Here is a 16394-nt window from a genome sequence, read left to right as displayed (position 1 = left end):
TAATGTTTCAAATATCATAATATGGAGGAATGTTTGGATAATATATAAAGTCGCATTTGTCACATGGTAGATTGTCATAGGTTACAAAGTTTCAGATATCATAACGTATGAATCTACTGAGCATCTCCGTCGGCATTTGCACCAGCTGTGTGACGACATCTACTACGATTGTGTCCTTCAGCCCCACATTGCCTACATCACCTGGGATGACGTAAGATTCGCGTATCCATCTCACTCAAGAAGCTTGTAATCCTGGGCCGGCCTTTGGAAACGCGTCTCAGGAATGGATTCGGTACGAATCGAGACCCATTGTAAACGGGCCATGTAGTTGGATTCCCTAGTGGCTTAAACCTAGCTCGATACACCCGCTGAACTTAGTCCATCTTATACACATCATGTACATAGGCTTGCCAATCCAGTCGTTGATTTGCACAACATGCAAAGACATGTCGACAAGGAATCCGGTCCGCCTGAAACTCTCTACAGTCACATTGTTGTCGACGGAGGTCGACGGTATATTCCAGTCCACTTGGCATCTCACACACCTAAAAGATCTCATTCTGACGGTCGAAGCAATTGACCTAGATGTTTCCTGATGCTAGCTGGTTTGCATGCAACTTTGAGGTCACGAGCTCAGAAAAAACATGCCCAGCATTAATCCGTGCTTTCGCCTCAGCTCTTTTTCGGGTGAACAACTCGTTCAGCTTGTAGAATATTGTCTTGACAAGAGCATTGATGGGAAGATTGCGTGCACCCTTCAACACTGAGTTGATGCACTCCACTATGTTCGTTGTCATGTGGCTCCATCGGTAGCCACCATCAAATGCCAACGCATACTGTTCGCGGGAAATTCTGTTTAACCAGTTAGTGTAAGCCTCTCCCTATTCTCGTAAATGCTGGTAACGCACTTCGTACTCGCGCACCGTCTGCGAATAACCTGTAAGATAACAAAAAACAATCGTAAAAAAATGGATGACAAGCACTTGTTCAAGGTAACTTTGTTAGCAACGAACTTAGAATTACTCAACATTACCTATATTGACGACCAGTTTTTGTAGGTACGGTGCCTTGAATTTTCTCAGAAAATTCGACTCTATGTGCCTGATGCAAAACATGTGGAAAGCTTTGGGAGGTTCTCAAACTCCATTACTGCGTACCACAGCTGCATTGATGGATTCGTGTCGGTCGGATATCAGCCCCACACCATCCCAAGTGACAACATGTTGTCGCAGGTTACTGATGAAAAAGTGCCACACATCAGAAGTATCTCCCTCCACAATAACAAATGCAATTGGAACGATATTGTTGTTGCCATCCTGTAAAACTGCCACTAATAGACAACCCTTATACTTTCCGTACAAGTGAGTCCCATCCACTTGGACAATTGGCTTACAATGTTTGAATGCTCTAATGCAGGGGTAATAACTCCAAAATACTTGATGCAATACCCGGATATCAGTCACCAAGTCATCGCCTTGATATGCAGGCATAGTCTCGAAATGGACGACAGCTGATGGCTCCTTATGACACATGACCTCAAACCATATAGGCAATACTTCGTACGATGCTTTCCAACCTCCGTATATTTTTTCCACTGCCTTTTGCTTAGCCAACCATGCTTTCCGATAACTGATAGTGTAGTTGAACTTCGATTGCTCTTCTGTGATAACTGATTTTATCTTTAACGAGGGGTCAGCCTCGACCAACGGCTTGATGGCTTCTGCAATTGTGATCAAATCCAGCTTAGAATGATCCTGAGAAATGGTGGCTCTGGTACAGGTGTGACTACCATTATATCTCCTTATAACCCAACAGTGCTTCCTACTGATCATGCTAACCCTGACAAGCCAATCACACCCTGACTCATACTGTGTACACTTGGCATAAAATGTCAACGGCTCCGACTCATACACCCGGTAGTCTACACTTCTTCGGATGGTATACTCTTTCATTGCCTTAATAACAGCTTTCCTAGAATTGAATTCCATCCCCATGGCAAATTCACCATTTGCGACAATAGAAATTTCTGCGGCAAAGGCAGCCGAACAGAAAATACTTAATAAACAAATATTTAATAATCGAAACTAGAAGTAAACCAATATTCATAGCATCAATTATGATATAAATAAACTGTACATCTGGTCATTATCTCATTCTAAACAAAATAACAACATAAACACATAATTAAATACTGATTAATAAATACTAATTTTTTAAAACTAAATCACTAACTAACTAACAACATTATTACCTTAAACTTAACTAAATAAACTGATAAACAAATTCTAGTTGAGTACCTTTTCACACTTCACTTAACTATTTGGTCCATCGATCAATCTAAATTATTACAAGTTTCTAATCCTATTTATAAATATACGCAACCACGTACCTGCACTCATATATTCCGAAAACTCCGGAATATGCATGGCATCCAAATCCAAAACTCGCATGAAAGATGGCTCCTCAAACGGCACTTCGTTTGTGAGTGCATTTGCCACGTCCGTCACATTTGGAGCCATGGTGCCGTCACCTTGATCTTCATCACCGTCTGGACCAACAACTTCGTAATTGCATTCGAACTCTTCTTCACTGTCACTATTGTAATCTTCGCGTACAATATTCCGGTCGGCCTCAGATTGTTCGAACTCAGCGTACAACTCGATGAACGAGATTTGAGCATGACTTTCAATATACATTGAAAACATCTCTTGCAAACTAGCTTCGTCCATTACATATTTGACTTGAAATTGGACGAATCCACCAAACACCGGTATAGGATATCTGTATAAAATGCAAGGTATTTTTCTTGACATCTCAGAATCTATCTTCTCACAGATCACACCTTTGAGCTCTTCAAATGAGATTGTGAAGGGAATAACATCTAACGAATTTTCACAAATGAATTTTACTCCTTCAGATGTTTGTAATAAAATCTGACCAAAATAATACACTTTTAAAAGAATGCTGTCATCCATTTCTCTCACTCCAGTAAATAACAACAGAAACTACACTACCAAATTTTTGGGCTACATACCAAGAGGGAGAAAAACAAAAATGGAGGAAACCAGAGGAAGAAGCGAGCAAGATGAAGAAGAAGACGAGATCTGAGACTCTTCTACGAGTTGAACACTTTTATATATACAATAGCCCTAAATCGGACCCAACGATTAGGGAGAACTGACTCAAATTAAATTTAAAAAATTAAACTCGAACCGTGCGACTTCATTCTAGTATTTATACAAAAATTCATATATATATACAAAACCCACGGTCCGATTTACATGCTGTGAAATTCAAATTCAGCAATTGCCAAATCGAACCCTCCGAGTTATTCGCAGATTTTTCCAAAACAAGAAACCCGGACCATGCGAGTTATATCCCCTGCCAATCACATAAAGATGTCCCACTATTTGGTCTAGCACGCCCTATTTCCATATCCAAGCACATCACACTCATGGGTTCGATAACGAAAAAATTGAGCCGTCGGGTCCACGGGTTAATTTAAATTAGACCCGATTACCCGTTGGTTTCAGAACCAATTTAATTGGTTCAGCTTGGATTTAGACGGGTATCGAGTATTGTCTCGTACATTTGTATTCTAACTTTATGAAGAATTTTTTTTTAAACTCCTACTAAAACTTATGATATATAATTAACGGTAGGATAACATTAAATTACTTTTACAAACGTTAGAAATACAAAAATACAATTTAAATGTTAAAAACACAAATAAAACTTACTCCAAATAATTACAATCTATTTTCATTATTATCAATTCTTTTTATAAATTCTTGAAAACAAAATATATTAAAAATAAAACTAAAAAATGAAAACAAAAACTCTAAATAGATGATAAAAATAATTATATGGTCAACTTATTAAGTGGAGGAGTTGCAGCTACTTAGCAATAAACCATGATGCAAGAACAATTAACTTTTACGTCTTAATCACACTCTTACCTTTCCTATAAAAAAGATCTAAGCAACTTACGAAAAGGAAACTTTCTCTTGCTGATGTTAAAGGTTCAAAGAAGTAAGATATATTCCCACGAGAAGCAAAACGATTGTACCATTATTAGTTGGTTGGAAAGTGTTAGGCCTTTCCTCTTAATCATTGGTTTCTTATCAGCATAAAATTGCTTCCTTGGAATTTTTTTTTCCTTAGATAATTTTTCATTGGTGACTACTCTAGTGAAGGATTTATGATTGTTATTATGTGAAGATATTTTATTTTAATAATTAGATAATAAATTATAAACGACTTAATTTTTATATGTTATAAAAGTATTATTTTTATTTAAAATGTAACTAAATAAATAAGTCACACTTTTTAAACAAAGATCATTATAAAAAAAGATTTTTAACATCTTTATTAGAGTAGTTACCTTTTTAATTAGGATTACTCATTAAGAGTTACTTACTTACTTAACCCTATAAATAAATAATAAAGAGAAATTTTGGTGGTTTTATACTAAGTGTTAACTCCTGTGTCGTTTCTCAATAAATATATGTACTGATATTTCTTTTTTTTCTTTTCTGATAAATATATGCACTAACAATAAGTTGGTAGACACATAATTTTCTTGTATACTCAAGCTTAGGGCTGGAAAAAAGTCAAGTTGAGCTTGGCTCGAGCTCACAATCTGGTTCAAATAACAGAACATAACCTATAATTTTATATTGATAAATCATAACTTATATATATATATATTAACTATCTATTAATTATAAATTTTTTATTCATGTCCTACATTAAATTTATATATAAAAAATTACTATAATATATATATATATATATATATATATATATATATATAATCGAACCAATTCACGAGCTAATGAGTTGAGTTTATCCAAGTTCAAGTTCGACTCATTTAATTTATGAGTTCAATTTTAAGCTTAAACTCAACTCACTAGTTTACGAGTTCAGCTTATCAAACTATTAACAAGTCGAACTTGAGTTGGCTCTTAAAATGGCTTAACTCAATTCTAGCCCTACTCAGACTACTAAAAAGAGTTCTATGTTGTAAACTTGTAACCCATTGGATCACTGTCTTTAGATACTGTTATAGTATAGTAGTACATTTGATTTTGAAGACAATTTTGAGACAGTAGATCTAAGGAACCAAGCTCACTGTGAATTATTTGGGATAACTTATCCTTAGATTTTTCCAGTAAAATAGAGGGATTCATGTACATTGATAGATGCAGGAGCAAGTGTCCTATTAGAATATAAAATTATAATAATATTTATTTGCTTTTATTATATTATTTTAATCTAATTATATAAAATTATAAAATTATTTTATTAAATTTGACTTTACTAATAATATATGTCGTGTTAAATTAATCTCAAATTAAATAAAATGATCTTATTAAATTTTAAAAAGAAAAGCTAATAGAAACATTAAATTTATATAGACTACCTAACAAAAGATAATTGGAAAAGTGAGAAGTCAAAAATCAAGATAAGTCACAATGATCCTAATAAAGTCAAATGTGGGATAAGAAGAGATTAATACAAGCAATAAAGTGAACACTTATTTCAACCAAAAAAAAAAAAAAACAAAAAGGAGGACAAATCAAATTTAGGCAGAAGGAAGAAAGGGTAGCAAAAAGCCCCCCAATAAAATCTATTACTTTTTTTTATTAGGAGCTTGATAGCCATGGACACTATTAACAACAAAAGTGGCCCTTCAAGCATCAAAGAATGGATATGTGTACTATGTGGTGGTACTTCTCTTTTGGCTGCTACCATGGTCAATCTCCTCTATCTTAAAATCTAGAAGTTCCATGGAACAACCATATACACTCTCTCTCGCTTTCACACACAAGATTAAATCTTGTATAAAATATTATATTGACAACTTTTCTATACATGCTTCAGAAAAAGAACAAAAGGAAAAAAAATCTCACAGCATGGTAGTGAATAGTGATCTTCCTGAGTTTGGAAGAACTCTCCTAGAAAGAGGCACTCCACAAAACATTCTCACCTTCTCCACACCTTCTATGTACCTCTTTCATCCGATCCGCAGACCTGCAGATTCCGCTGCAGCTCCAATCGAACGAAGCGACGCAAATGTTGCCTGCCTGAGCCTTCCATTCACAATCTGCAAGAGTTGCCAACTCAAGGATTTTACATTGTTCACATAAATCATATAACAAGGTAGTCAAAAATTGATCTAAAATCGCGATCTAGCCCGCCATGCTTGCAATGCAAGGAGACTTGTTTTCTAAGATTTGAGGTTAACACAATTTATAGTCTATGCTGGAAAAGTATTCACCTGGAGGAGTGCCACAGCAGAGTCTTCGATCATCGATATGCTCCACATCGAGTCCAATAAACCATGATCCAAGCGACACATCCTCATTGGCATACTTGTGAAGAACATTCCTAAAACATACACAACCTTAGCTACCTTTGTTCTTTAAATTGATTTCATCTGTAATTGATTCTGTTTTTCGGTTCCTCGACGAGGCGAATTAGGACTTACTGGTTAATTGAAATGTAAGTAGCCAAATCGTTTGAAATGGCATACAACTGCCCTGTGGCGTGACGAAAGTACTTGTTTCCATTCTCACCGAACTTCCAATATTCCGGTTCGTGGTACCTTACTCCTCTGAGCAACAATATAGGTAGGTAAGAAACTAAAATTCGAAGAGTCTCTACTTCATTCAACAAACAAAGCATAAAAAGAAAAGTAATTCTCACTTTTGAGATAGTACAGGTCCAGATTTCATGCATCCAATGTATACCCTCTGTTTTGATCGGTGTCTAGCTAGAGTATCTCCCAGTGTTGCTGAAAAAAGATTGAATAGCATATTAAGGGTAACATACTATGGAAACTAAACCAAGGTCTGGAATTCGGCACAGGTTGAAGATGTTTACGAGAGAATATTCAAGTAGTTTAGGCTTCAAGTAATAGCAAAATGCCAACTCTTAACATAAATTTAGAGATTACCACAGTAAATTGTATCTTTAAATACCTATATTTACATGAACATCGTCATCGACTTTGACATAGAAGTCAGCATCCCATAAGTTAACAGCAGTCGAAAAGTATGTCTTTGTCTTTGCCGACAATTCAAGGTATCCTTCCACATGATTCTGCATGGACAAAGCATAAGGACTTGAAAACCAGTGGCATTTCTCATTTCCCCTTCAAAAACCATAACCTTATCAAGAGGTTCTAAACGATCGCATTTGTAAAATTACCAGCCTCAAGAAATCTCCATGTTTTCTGTCCTCTGCTTCAATAGCTCTATCCAGGATACCCCCTGATGTAGCACTATATAAAGAATAAAAGAAAAAGGTCAATTTATAATTCGGTCGCCATGTTTATGAACTCTCTAAGTGGTAATACTCTACAGCAAATAGAACTATAATTCTGAAGAATGAAGACTAAAATGCAAGATGAAAATGATCCACTTCTTTTTTAGACTATTCGAAATTGGAATAAGACGAAAGAATTGGAAGATTGACTATTATATATCTACCTGTGACCAATTACAAAGCGCATAATAATGCCCTTCTCCTCCAGCCTTTTCCTTTTCTCACCTATTTTCCATGTTATCCAAAGAACCAATCATCATAATCCATAACCAAAACACTGAACAGAATAACATAAAATCCTAAACAGACACTAGGAAAATCGGAACAAGTTATGAACCTTGTGGCATCCAGGTGGCACGAACCGAGTCTCTTCTTTTCCGGCTGCTGAATGCAGTGTTAATACCTACAACCATTAGGTACTTTCGCTTCCCGGATGATTCCGACATCCTGATATCGTCTGGAACAGGAGCGCCACTTCTTATTGATTCTTGAGCAGCCCTTGCAGCAGCCAGTTCCATCTCCAAATTTGAAATAGTCTTGTCCAAATTTCTACATCCATAACAAATCCCCATAAGTATAACATCCAAAATATCAAAACAATTATTAGACTTAAAATAGTAACACATATATGACTTACTGCAAGGAACCATGACCCTTGAAAGCTTCCTTATAAATATCTTGAGTCTCTTGCAACTAAAAAGCAAAGCCAACATACATAAATATAAGAAAAAGGTTATCGAAAGATATACTCTCTAAGATGATGATAGCATGGTTATAGAAATTAATCAAGTATATATAATATGAAATTAATCCTCACAATTCTCGAATTGCAACCCTCCGAAACTACATTCAATTTTTCGGATTCTGCCGATGTTGATCGTGCAAGTCCTTTCGGTTCAGGAACAGTCCACATCCTATTGTGAAATAAAAAACATTTTAAATCACAAAAGCACCACAAATAACTTTTCTTACCTTTTTCCATGTCAATGTTTTCACATACTAATCTGATATTCATATCCTTAATAACTTAACAAAGTGGATAAGAAAATAAATGAAACATGTTTGAAGATTTCGGCAGCTACTGATTCTTAACCAAAGCCAAAAAAACTACAACTATACAAGAATTTATTTTCACTAAAAATAAATAAATGGAAGATAAAGAGCAGAGGAAGAGATGCTATTACTTATTACTTATTAGACGTTCATTAAGTCTTAAAAAGTCAACTATGAACTATCCGAGATAAAGAGAACAATAATGGGAATCTTACACCGAAAATTGGGATTCTTTAGAATAATTCATGACAATTGAATTCAGATCTAATTATGTAAATCAACTTCTTCTATGAGCTTCAGAAGAATGAAAATAAGAATGTAAGATAAAATACTAAAATGGGGGAAAATTGACTAAGCAATGAATTAACTAAGAACTTCAAAACCATAAATTGACCAATTATAGAAACAAAATTGGTGCCACAGAGATCTAAGAATACTAAATATTAAAAACAAATATATTTAACAAATAAACAAATACTGAAATACATATAAACCATTGGAGAATATAGCTTGAAAAAACTCAGCGAATTCAAGAAGTAATTAAATTAAAATTACCATATTTTCAGTAATATAAAAAATGTGGACTAAACAGTGAAGAATACATTATTAGAGAGAGGGAGAGAGAGAAGAAAGAACCTGTTTGTGAAGAGCATCCCAGCACAGAAACTTGCGACACAAAGCAAAAGTGCCCATCTTTGAGTTACAATGCTTCTAGAAGGAAGAACCTCTCCTCTGTTTTTCCAACTCATTCTAATTTTGGGTCTTTTCTTTTCCTCTTCTTTATTGTGAAACTAACTAGCTTCAATTTTAGGAGCTTGAAGAGGAAAAACCCATGTACAAAACGAAGAAAAGGTAGCAACTTTGAAAGAAAGCGAGGTGGTCCTTCCGAAGAAGAAGAAGATACGAGAGAGATAGAGAGAGAGAGAGATAATGAGAACAGAGATGCTGTGTATTTTTATAATTATTTTTTATTTTTTTTAACTTGTTTTGGTGGTTGGACTGTTGCTTTTATTTATTTGATGCTGTGTTTGGGTGTGTTTTGTGTGTGATGTGAATTTTATTTTCTTTCTTTCTTTCATTCTGTGTTAAGGGAAGGGAACGTTGAACAGAGGTGAAGAGAGAGAGACTGCTTAACTGACCAGGCATTTCATTTTACCAAACTGTCCTTGTCTTTCTTTAATGGGATACACTAACTGTAACTGTTTCCTCTTCTCATTTACCTTTATGCCCTTTTTCCCTCCATCCCTTCCTTAAACCAAATCCCCCTCTCTAATCTAATCTTTTAGATGTGTTTCTGTGGTCAATTAGCCTGCATTCAGAATGAGAGATTGATTGATCAGGACAAAATGATACTTAAAATTCAAATATTAATGTTTTTTCTTCTACAATGTATTTTAGTACTAACAAACTAAGTTGGTAGGTCTAGTAGTTAATTTATTCCGTTTAAATAAGTTTCAAAATTCGATGCAATAATTTATTAGCCAACAACAAATTCTTAAATAGAATTTAGTATTGCAGTAAAAAATTTTATGAGAAACTAAAAAATATATTTTAGTATTAACATGTTTTTTTAAGATGAATATTATAGTGCCTTTTAGATTGTATCTGACTTACTAATAAAAGACAAATAGATAATATTTAATAAATTTTAAATTTTTTACTTTTTACTTTAGATATTTTATTTTTTATTTTTAAAAATAAATTAGACAATTTAGACACTATAATAAAAGATACCATAAAACTCACATTTTTTCATTCTATTTCAATATCATTTAGAATAATAGTCAATAGCTATCTATATAAAAAATTGTTATTTTTTATAAAAATTGTGTTTAGTCATGATAAATTGTATTTTATAAGTTTGATAATCATATTATCTATACATACAAAATCAATCATGCATCAAATAAATTATTAGAACAAAATATATATTAAAATAATTAAAAAATATATATTTATATATAAATACATAATGAACGATTTTCGTCTGTACATAATATTTGTAAATTTAAATATAACAAATAGAAGAGTAAATAGAATAATAAATTTACGAATAATAATGTACACAAAAAAGTTTATAATTTTTTGCATAAAAATGTTTTTGTATGCTAAATTTTCATGCGTGGGTTACAGCTTAGTACATATTATAAGTTGATGGGTTTTGTTAAATTGTCGGTGGATGAAAGCACGTGGTCTGATGGGAGAATGAACCCTCTTTTAAACAATGGTCACGTGACATGTTGATAGGGCTAGTGTTCCCTTCAAAAATAATGAGCAATTCTTAATATCACATAGAAAACAATAATGCTAATTATACGTTAAAATTAATTATTAGCGTAGAATATATATTAAAATATAAAATATATATTAAAAATAAATTTATATATATATATATATATATATATATATATATATATATATATATATAATAGTTGAATTTAATGTATAAATAATTTTTTTAATAGTAAATAATAAGAAAATATCAACAATAGAATGAGAAATGAAAAAAGAATATGTTTTATTTTAATTATATTTTCATAATTAATAATGTTAAAAACACTACTTAAGCATTTTATTGTAAAGTTTATATTTTTAATATGTTAATGTTATTTTTTTTGAATAAATATACCCTAGTTTTGTTTTTATTTGTCTTTTTCTTGTCCTTTTTGTCGAAACAAAATTCTCACTGCAACAAATTTTAATAAACTACAACTAAATTGAAAAAAAAGAAAGTTGAAACTTTTTCCATATAAAAAAAAAGAAGCAAGTTTTACTTAGAAATATGGCGACACATATTCGATTTGATACTTGACGAAAATATCCTAAATTGAACCCTATATATCATCATCTCCCTACATATGTATGAATGATAGTTGGGGACCTTTGAGTTTTCTAGGTATATATGCAATATACAATGGCGACATTAAATTAAGGATAAATAATATTACTTTGTCTTTAATGTTAAAAAATAATTTTAACGTTTAATTTTTTTTTTAATATTTTTTATTTATATTAAAATTATTTTTAAAATTTTTAAATTTTGTCCTTAATATTTTAAGTAGAGTTAATAGTTAAAAATATATCATTTTAATATAAATAAAAAATATTAAAAATAAAATTAAATATAACTAAACATTTAGACGTATTTTTGAAAAAAATAGTAAACATTAAGAATTGAACAAAAAGTATGTTTAGCCAAAAATTAAAATTATAAATGATTAGGGTAGTGTGCTGTTTTGATGCAAATACATGAGATTGAAATGTAGCAATGCATGTGATGCAAAGCATGAAACCACGTTGAGACAGTTCAGGGTTGTGAAGAACTCCACGTGTTTCCATTATTCAAACTTTTTAGTTCACATCTTCCTTCTATTTAAATTCTCTTTGAAGGGAACATAAAAATTAAATAATAAATAATATCGTGTGTATTATTTTTTTTATATATTATTTTTTGTTTACTTTTTTAATATTAAAAGTGATTAGTAATAAATGAGAGAACAAAAAAATTATTTTTTATACCGTAAAAAAATACACACATTTTAAATAAATAAAATATATACAAAAAGGGATTTAATCATCATTTTTCTGTAAAACATTGGCCTAGGAATATTTTGATATAGGGAGAAAGATTCTAAAACTGAATGATGGAGGAAAAATCCAACATGTTTGTCGAGTTGGCATGATCATTAACGTATTGTTCACAATTTAAAAATTTAATTGTTGATTCAAGTCTGTGTCGTGATGCTCTTGCATCATGCAATAATTGAGTAAATATTGACACTTCACAGAATAATATAATTAAAGAGAAAATGATCAGTTACATCATGTTGCATTTGTCATTATTACTTATTGATTAGCAAGGATGAGAACATAATTAGCTATTTTAATTTAAGATAGTTAAAAAGTAATAAATAATTAATTTGATATATTTTACTAAACTGTTTAATATAATATGTATTGATGATATTTTATTTATATAGGTTCATATGAATAATCACTAAAAGATATTGAATAATTGCCATAAATGATATAAGGATAGTTCTACCCTAAAAGGAATGGTAGACAAAAAATGTGAGAGTTGCTTCCAATCCAAATAGGATTCTTGATTTAGATGGATCACTTTTAAAGCACTATTGCTAGCTACTGCGTGAAGCAACACAAAGCTGCCATTGCACCACATCATACCAACTGTATTTAGTTTGGTGACTTTTGTTGAAGCTTCTTTAATTTGTTACATACACAAGTTTGAAATGCCTTGCCTCACACTCACATACACTCATCACTATAGTTCTGGTCAAGGGTTTATTCTTTCTTTCTCAACAAGAGTCAAAGGTTGAGCAAGTAACTTCTACGGGTATAGAAATTTATGGCTGGTGGTTGAAAAGAAATTTAGGGTTTGAAATTTATATAAGATTTTTTTTCATTATTTTAATCATAATATGAGGTGAATATTATAAAGTATTAAGGCATGCAAAAAAAAGTTGGATGATCAATCATTAACACTGTAATTATGAAAAGGATTATTTTTATTGATTATTAAAATATAATTATAAAAGAAGTAAAAATCAATTTTGATTTATCAATGTGTTGAAAATGAATGTGTACAAGTATAATAAATATCAAGTTGCAGGATAAGTAATTTGATAGTCCAATGACATTTAGACTATTAAATGATTTCAATAACAAAATATGTTTTATAAGTTTTTAATAATTGTCAAACGATTTTTATTTAATTTTAATTATAAATTAATCTTTTTACTAATCTGTTAAATTAATTATTTTTATATGCTATATAATTATTGTAGATGCACTAGAGTATACAAATCGATCTAAGTTGCAAATGATGCAAGAATGAAGAGGGAGATTATGCTATTTCAAAAGAGGTGTGGTAAAATAACCATAATAAATTGTAATTTTCAAGAATTAAGAGTCGCAATGGTCTCAAAATTCTAATTTTTGACGAAAACAGCAATCTAAAATCATCAACAACAAATCCATGTTCAAATAATTTTTAATAATATTTTTATTTTAATAACATGTTATGATTCCACTTGTGTACAAATATTTACTGTAGATATAATTAATTTATCTATAACTCAACTTTCAGACTTAAAATGAAACGTGTAACAAGCACAACATCATATGCCAATTACTTTTTTAATGAGGTTAATAAAATATTAGGTTGTTGATAAATTTTTATTAGCCTTTTGATATAAAATTTAATGTAAAATTCATATGCTACTATTACAGTTATATATGTTTTTATTTTTTCAAGTCTCTTTCCTTATGGTTCAAGAATAGTATAGACTTCAAACTATTTTATTTACATTTTATTTTGAATAAAGATAAAACAGCATATTCAGTACGTTTATTATATAATGACGATGATAGTGTCATACTAAACTCGAGAAATTTATGATTATAAAATATTATTTTTGCTTTAACATGTCAAATTAAAATGCATCGCACGGGTTTAACACTAGTGTATACAAGTTTAACAAATATCAAGTTGCATGATAAGTGATTTGATAGTCTAACAACGTTTGGACTATAAAATAATCTCAATAACAAAATATATTTTATAAGTTTTTAATGGTTGTAAAATAGTCTTTATTTAATTTTAATTGTAAATTAAATTTTAATATATTATTTAATTATAAAATTTATTATTTATTTTATAAATTATTATTTTATTATTCATCTATCTTATCTTTAAAATTTTATCGGAGGATAGATGCGAATTAATATCTAACAGTTATATGAATCCATTAATGTTTATAGGTAGATATCTTCAAAAAGACAAATTTATACATGCAACACTATATTTATAAATTTATGCAATCTATGCTGATTTTAAATTTATAAACTTTTTTTTTGTCTATTCTTTAGTATGTATAGTTTTTCTTTAGTAACATACATAACATTCACATTAAAATTTTTAGTTTAGATATATGTTTCCATTCAAGAGGGTGACCACTGATATCTGATGGTAATCTCCATTGACAATCACACAATTTATTATTTGGACACCTATTTGGATAATGACAAAAATTTTTATCGTTAACGTGTTATTAATACACTAATATAGCTAATAAAAAAATTTTTAAGCTTGATCTATTATTTGTAGGATATTAATTCGCATGTCTCTAAAAATATAATAACACATGTTACGAAGAGAGAAATTTTCTGGTTTTAGAGAGAGAGGAGAGGTTGTGCAAAAATGAAAGAGTTAAGTTAAAAAAAAGGCTAAATACGGAGATTAAAGGCGTAATATATAGCGCAATGCTCAATTCAATCGATCGTGTTACACTTCCAATCGATTAAATAAAAAAATTCATATTTGTGTGCAAAATTTAATCGATTGTGTTCCAATGGATTGAATAAAAAAAAACTCATATTGTTGTGTAAAATTCAATCAATTGTGTTGTACTTCCAATCAATTGAATAAAGAAAAAATTCATATTCTACTGCGTAATTCAATCGATTGTGTGATACTTCAAATCAATTTTTTGACACCACTCATTTCTTATATATCAATCTATTGGTGTCAAATCAATCGATTGAATTAACAGCAAACACGATTTTCCTAAATTTTAGGGATGTAAGAAAAAAAACTCGTTGATTCACATTGCCAAAATATTTATAGAGATAACGATTAATAGAAGATCTATTTCGTTGTTGTTTCTAATTGTGTTAATAAACATAAATAACGAATAATAAAATAACAATTTATAAAATAGAGGATAAATTTTATAATTGAATAATACATAAAAGATTAATTTATAATTAAAATTAAATAAGAACTATTTATCAAAGATAGGGAGACTCGAACCCGCGACTTCATAGGTGAGTATAGGCAGACTATGTCATTTGAGCTATAATAGTCCAAACGTTATGGGACCATCAAATTCTTTGCCAAGTCGCACAGATATTAAGTTGAAGAACATAATAGAATAAACTATACTTTTTATCCCTGAAGTTTGGTAAAAGTTTTAAAAATATCTCTAAATTTTATTTTATTTTAATTTTATCCTAAGTTTTTTATTTCCATCAAATATACCCCTGACAACTAATTTTTTAAAAAAATTTAAGACCAATTCAACAACAATTTCATAAGATCAATTCTTAACACAAACAAATCAAACATAATTTTCATATATTATTATTAGATTGGTCTTAAATTTTTTAAAAATTTAGCTGTTGAGAGTATATTTGATACAAATAAAAAAATTTTGAGACAAAATTAAAACAAAATAAAATTTAAAGATATTTTTTAAACTTTTAACAAACTTAAATGATAAAAGATATACTTTACCCTAAAATAACCATGAACCAAGTTACAAGTGTCATATTATAATATAGTTAAAAATATTGACTAATTTTTATATTATGACAATTAATTATGACAACTTGTTTACAAGTTATTTGGTTGGATGTCTTTTTGTCTCCACAAGAATAGTATAAAATAGGTAGTTTGACTTTAAGTTTATGCATATCATTTTGTTAAGAGTTATGAGTCATAATTAGTGAGTGCTAGAGAGAAAATTATTGTTTACTATGTCATTAGTCACTCTTTTGGTTAGAGAATATTGATTTTGTTCTTTTGGGTTGCGTTTGGTATCTTCTCTTGATTAAGTGTGACACCATTTGGTTCGATACATTTTGTGCATAAATGAGATTTGGTTTTAGGTAAAGTGTCATAAATTACCATTTTTTATTTCGTTAAAGATTTATTAGGATAGAGTGATTATTCGATTTTGTAATTTTGTTATATCATATTTTTTTAGTAAAATATTTGGTATTCTTTTTGTGTTAATTGTAAATGTTGCACTTTCGCTCGTACTTTCCGTTTTCTAACATTAGTATTAGAGCTCTAGGTAAAGGTGGCAGGCGGGCTAGCCCTCTCCGACACGCCCCACCAAAAGTCTACTATTTGGTGGGATAGCCCAGCCCACCCTGCTTAGTGAGGTGGTCCCAAATTTCTATCCTGTTCCGTTGGTGGATTGGCG

The 16394-nt window shown here is 30.6% G+C and overlaps 2 protein-coding genes across 2 annotated transcripts; both read right to left on the bottom strand.

Moving 5' to 3' along the window:
- Window positions 1-581: 581 nt before the first annotated feature.
- On the bottom strand, window positions 582-2729 carry LOC130965511 (uncharacterized). The gene is made up of 4 exons (XM_057890270.1): window positions 2390-2729; window positions 1151-2026; window positions 924-937; window positions 582-836 (listed from the first exon to the last, which is right to left on the bottom strand). The coding sequence occupies exons 1-4, from the start codon at window positions 2727-2729 to the stop codon at window positions 582-584; spliced, it is 1485 nt and encodes a 494-aa protein (XP_057746253.1).
- Window positions 2730-5560: 2831 nt separating this feature from the next.
- Window positions 5561-9375, bottom strand: LOC130965273 (probable beta-1,3-galactosyltransferase 2). The gene is made up of 11 exons (XM_057890012.1): window positions 9022-9375; window positions 8150-8246; window positions 7970-8025; window positions 7670-7881; window positions 7497-7557; window positions 7216-7288; window positions 6987-7107; window positions 6712-6799; window positions 6494-6619; window positions 6284-6393; window positions 5561-6109 (listed from the first exon to the last, which is right to left on the bottom strand). Exons 1-11 carry the CDS (start codon window positions 9132-9134, stop codon window positions 5961-5963), a joined length of 1206 nt encoding a protein of 401 aa, XP_057745995.1. The 5' UTR covers window positions 9135-9375; the 3' UTR covers window positions 5561-5960.
- Window positions 9376-16394: the final 7019 nt, after the last annotated feature.

The sequence above is a fragment of the Arachis stenosperma genome, chromosome 3 (genome assembly GCF_014773155.1).
Source record: "Arachis stenosperma cultivar V10309 chromosome 3, arast.V10309.gnm1.PFL2, whole genome shotgun sequence".
Taxonomy (NCBI): domain Eukaryota; kingdom Viridiplantae; phylum Streptophyta; class Magnoliopsida; order Fabales; family Fabaceae; genus Arachis; species Arachis stenosperma.
The sequence above is the reverse complement of the archived record's forward strand: the minus strand, read 5'-3'. Positions and strand labels throughout refer to the sequence as shown.

Excerpts from the sequence above, each read along its gene's own strand:
- LOC130965511 (XM_057890270.1), bottom strand. The coding sequence starts at position 2,729 with ATGGACGAAGCTAGTTTGCAAGAGATGTTTTCAATGTATATTGAAAGT. Across the intron at positions 2,027-2,389 it reads TTCGGAATATATGAGTGCAG|AAATTTCTATTGTCGCAAAT; the intron begins GTACGTGGTTGC and ends CCTTTGCCGCAG.
- LOC130965273 (XM_057890012.1), bottom strand. The coding sequence starts at position 9,134 with ATGAGTTGGAAAAACAGAGGAGAGGTTCTTCCTTCTAGAAGCATTGTA. Across the intron at positions 8,247-9,021 it reads GGGATGCTCTTCACAAACAG|GATGTGGACTGTTCCTGAAC; the intron begins GTTCTTTCTTCT and ends ATTTCACAATAG. Across the intron at positions 6,110-6,283 it reads CTGCTGTGGCACTCCTCCAG|ATTGTGAATGGAAGGCTCAG; the intron begins GTGAATACTTTT and ends CAACTCTTGCAG.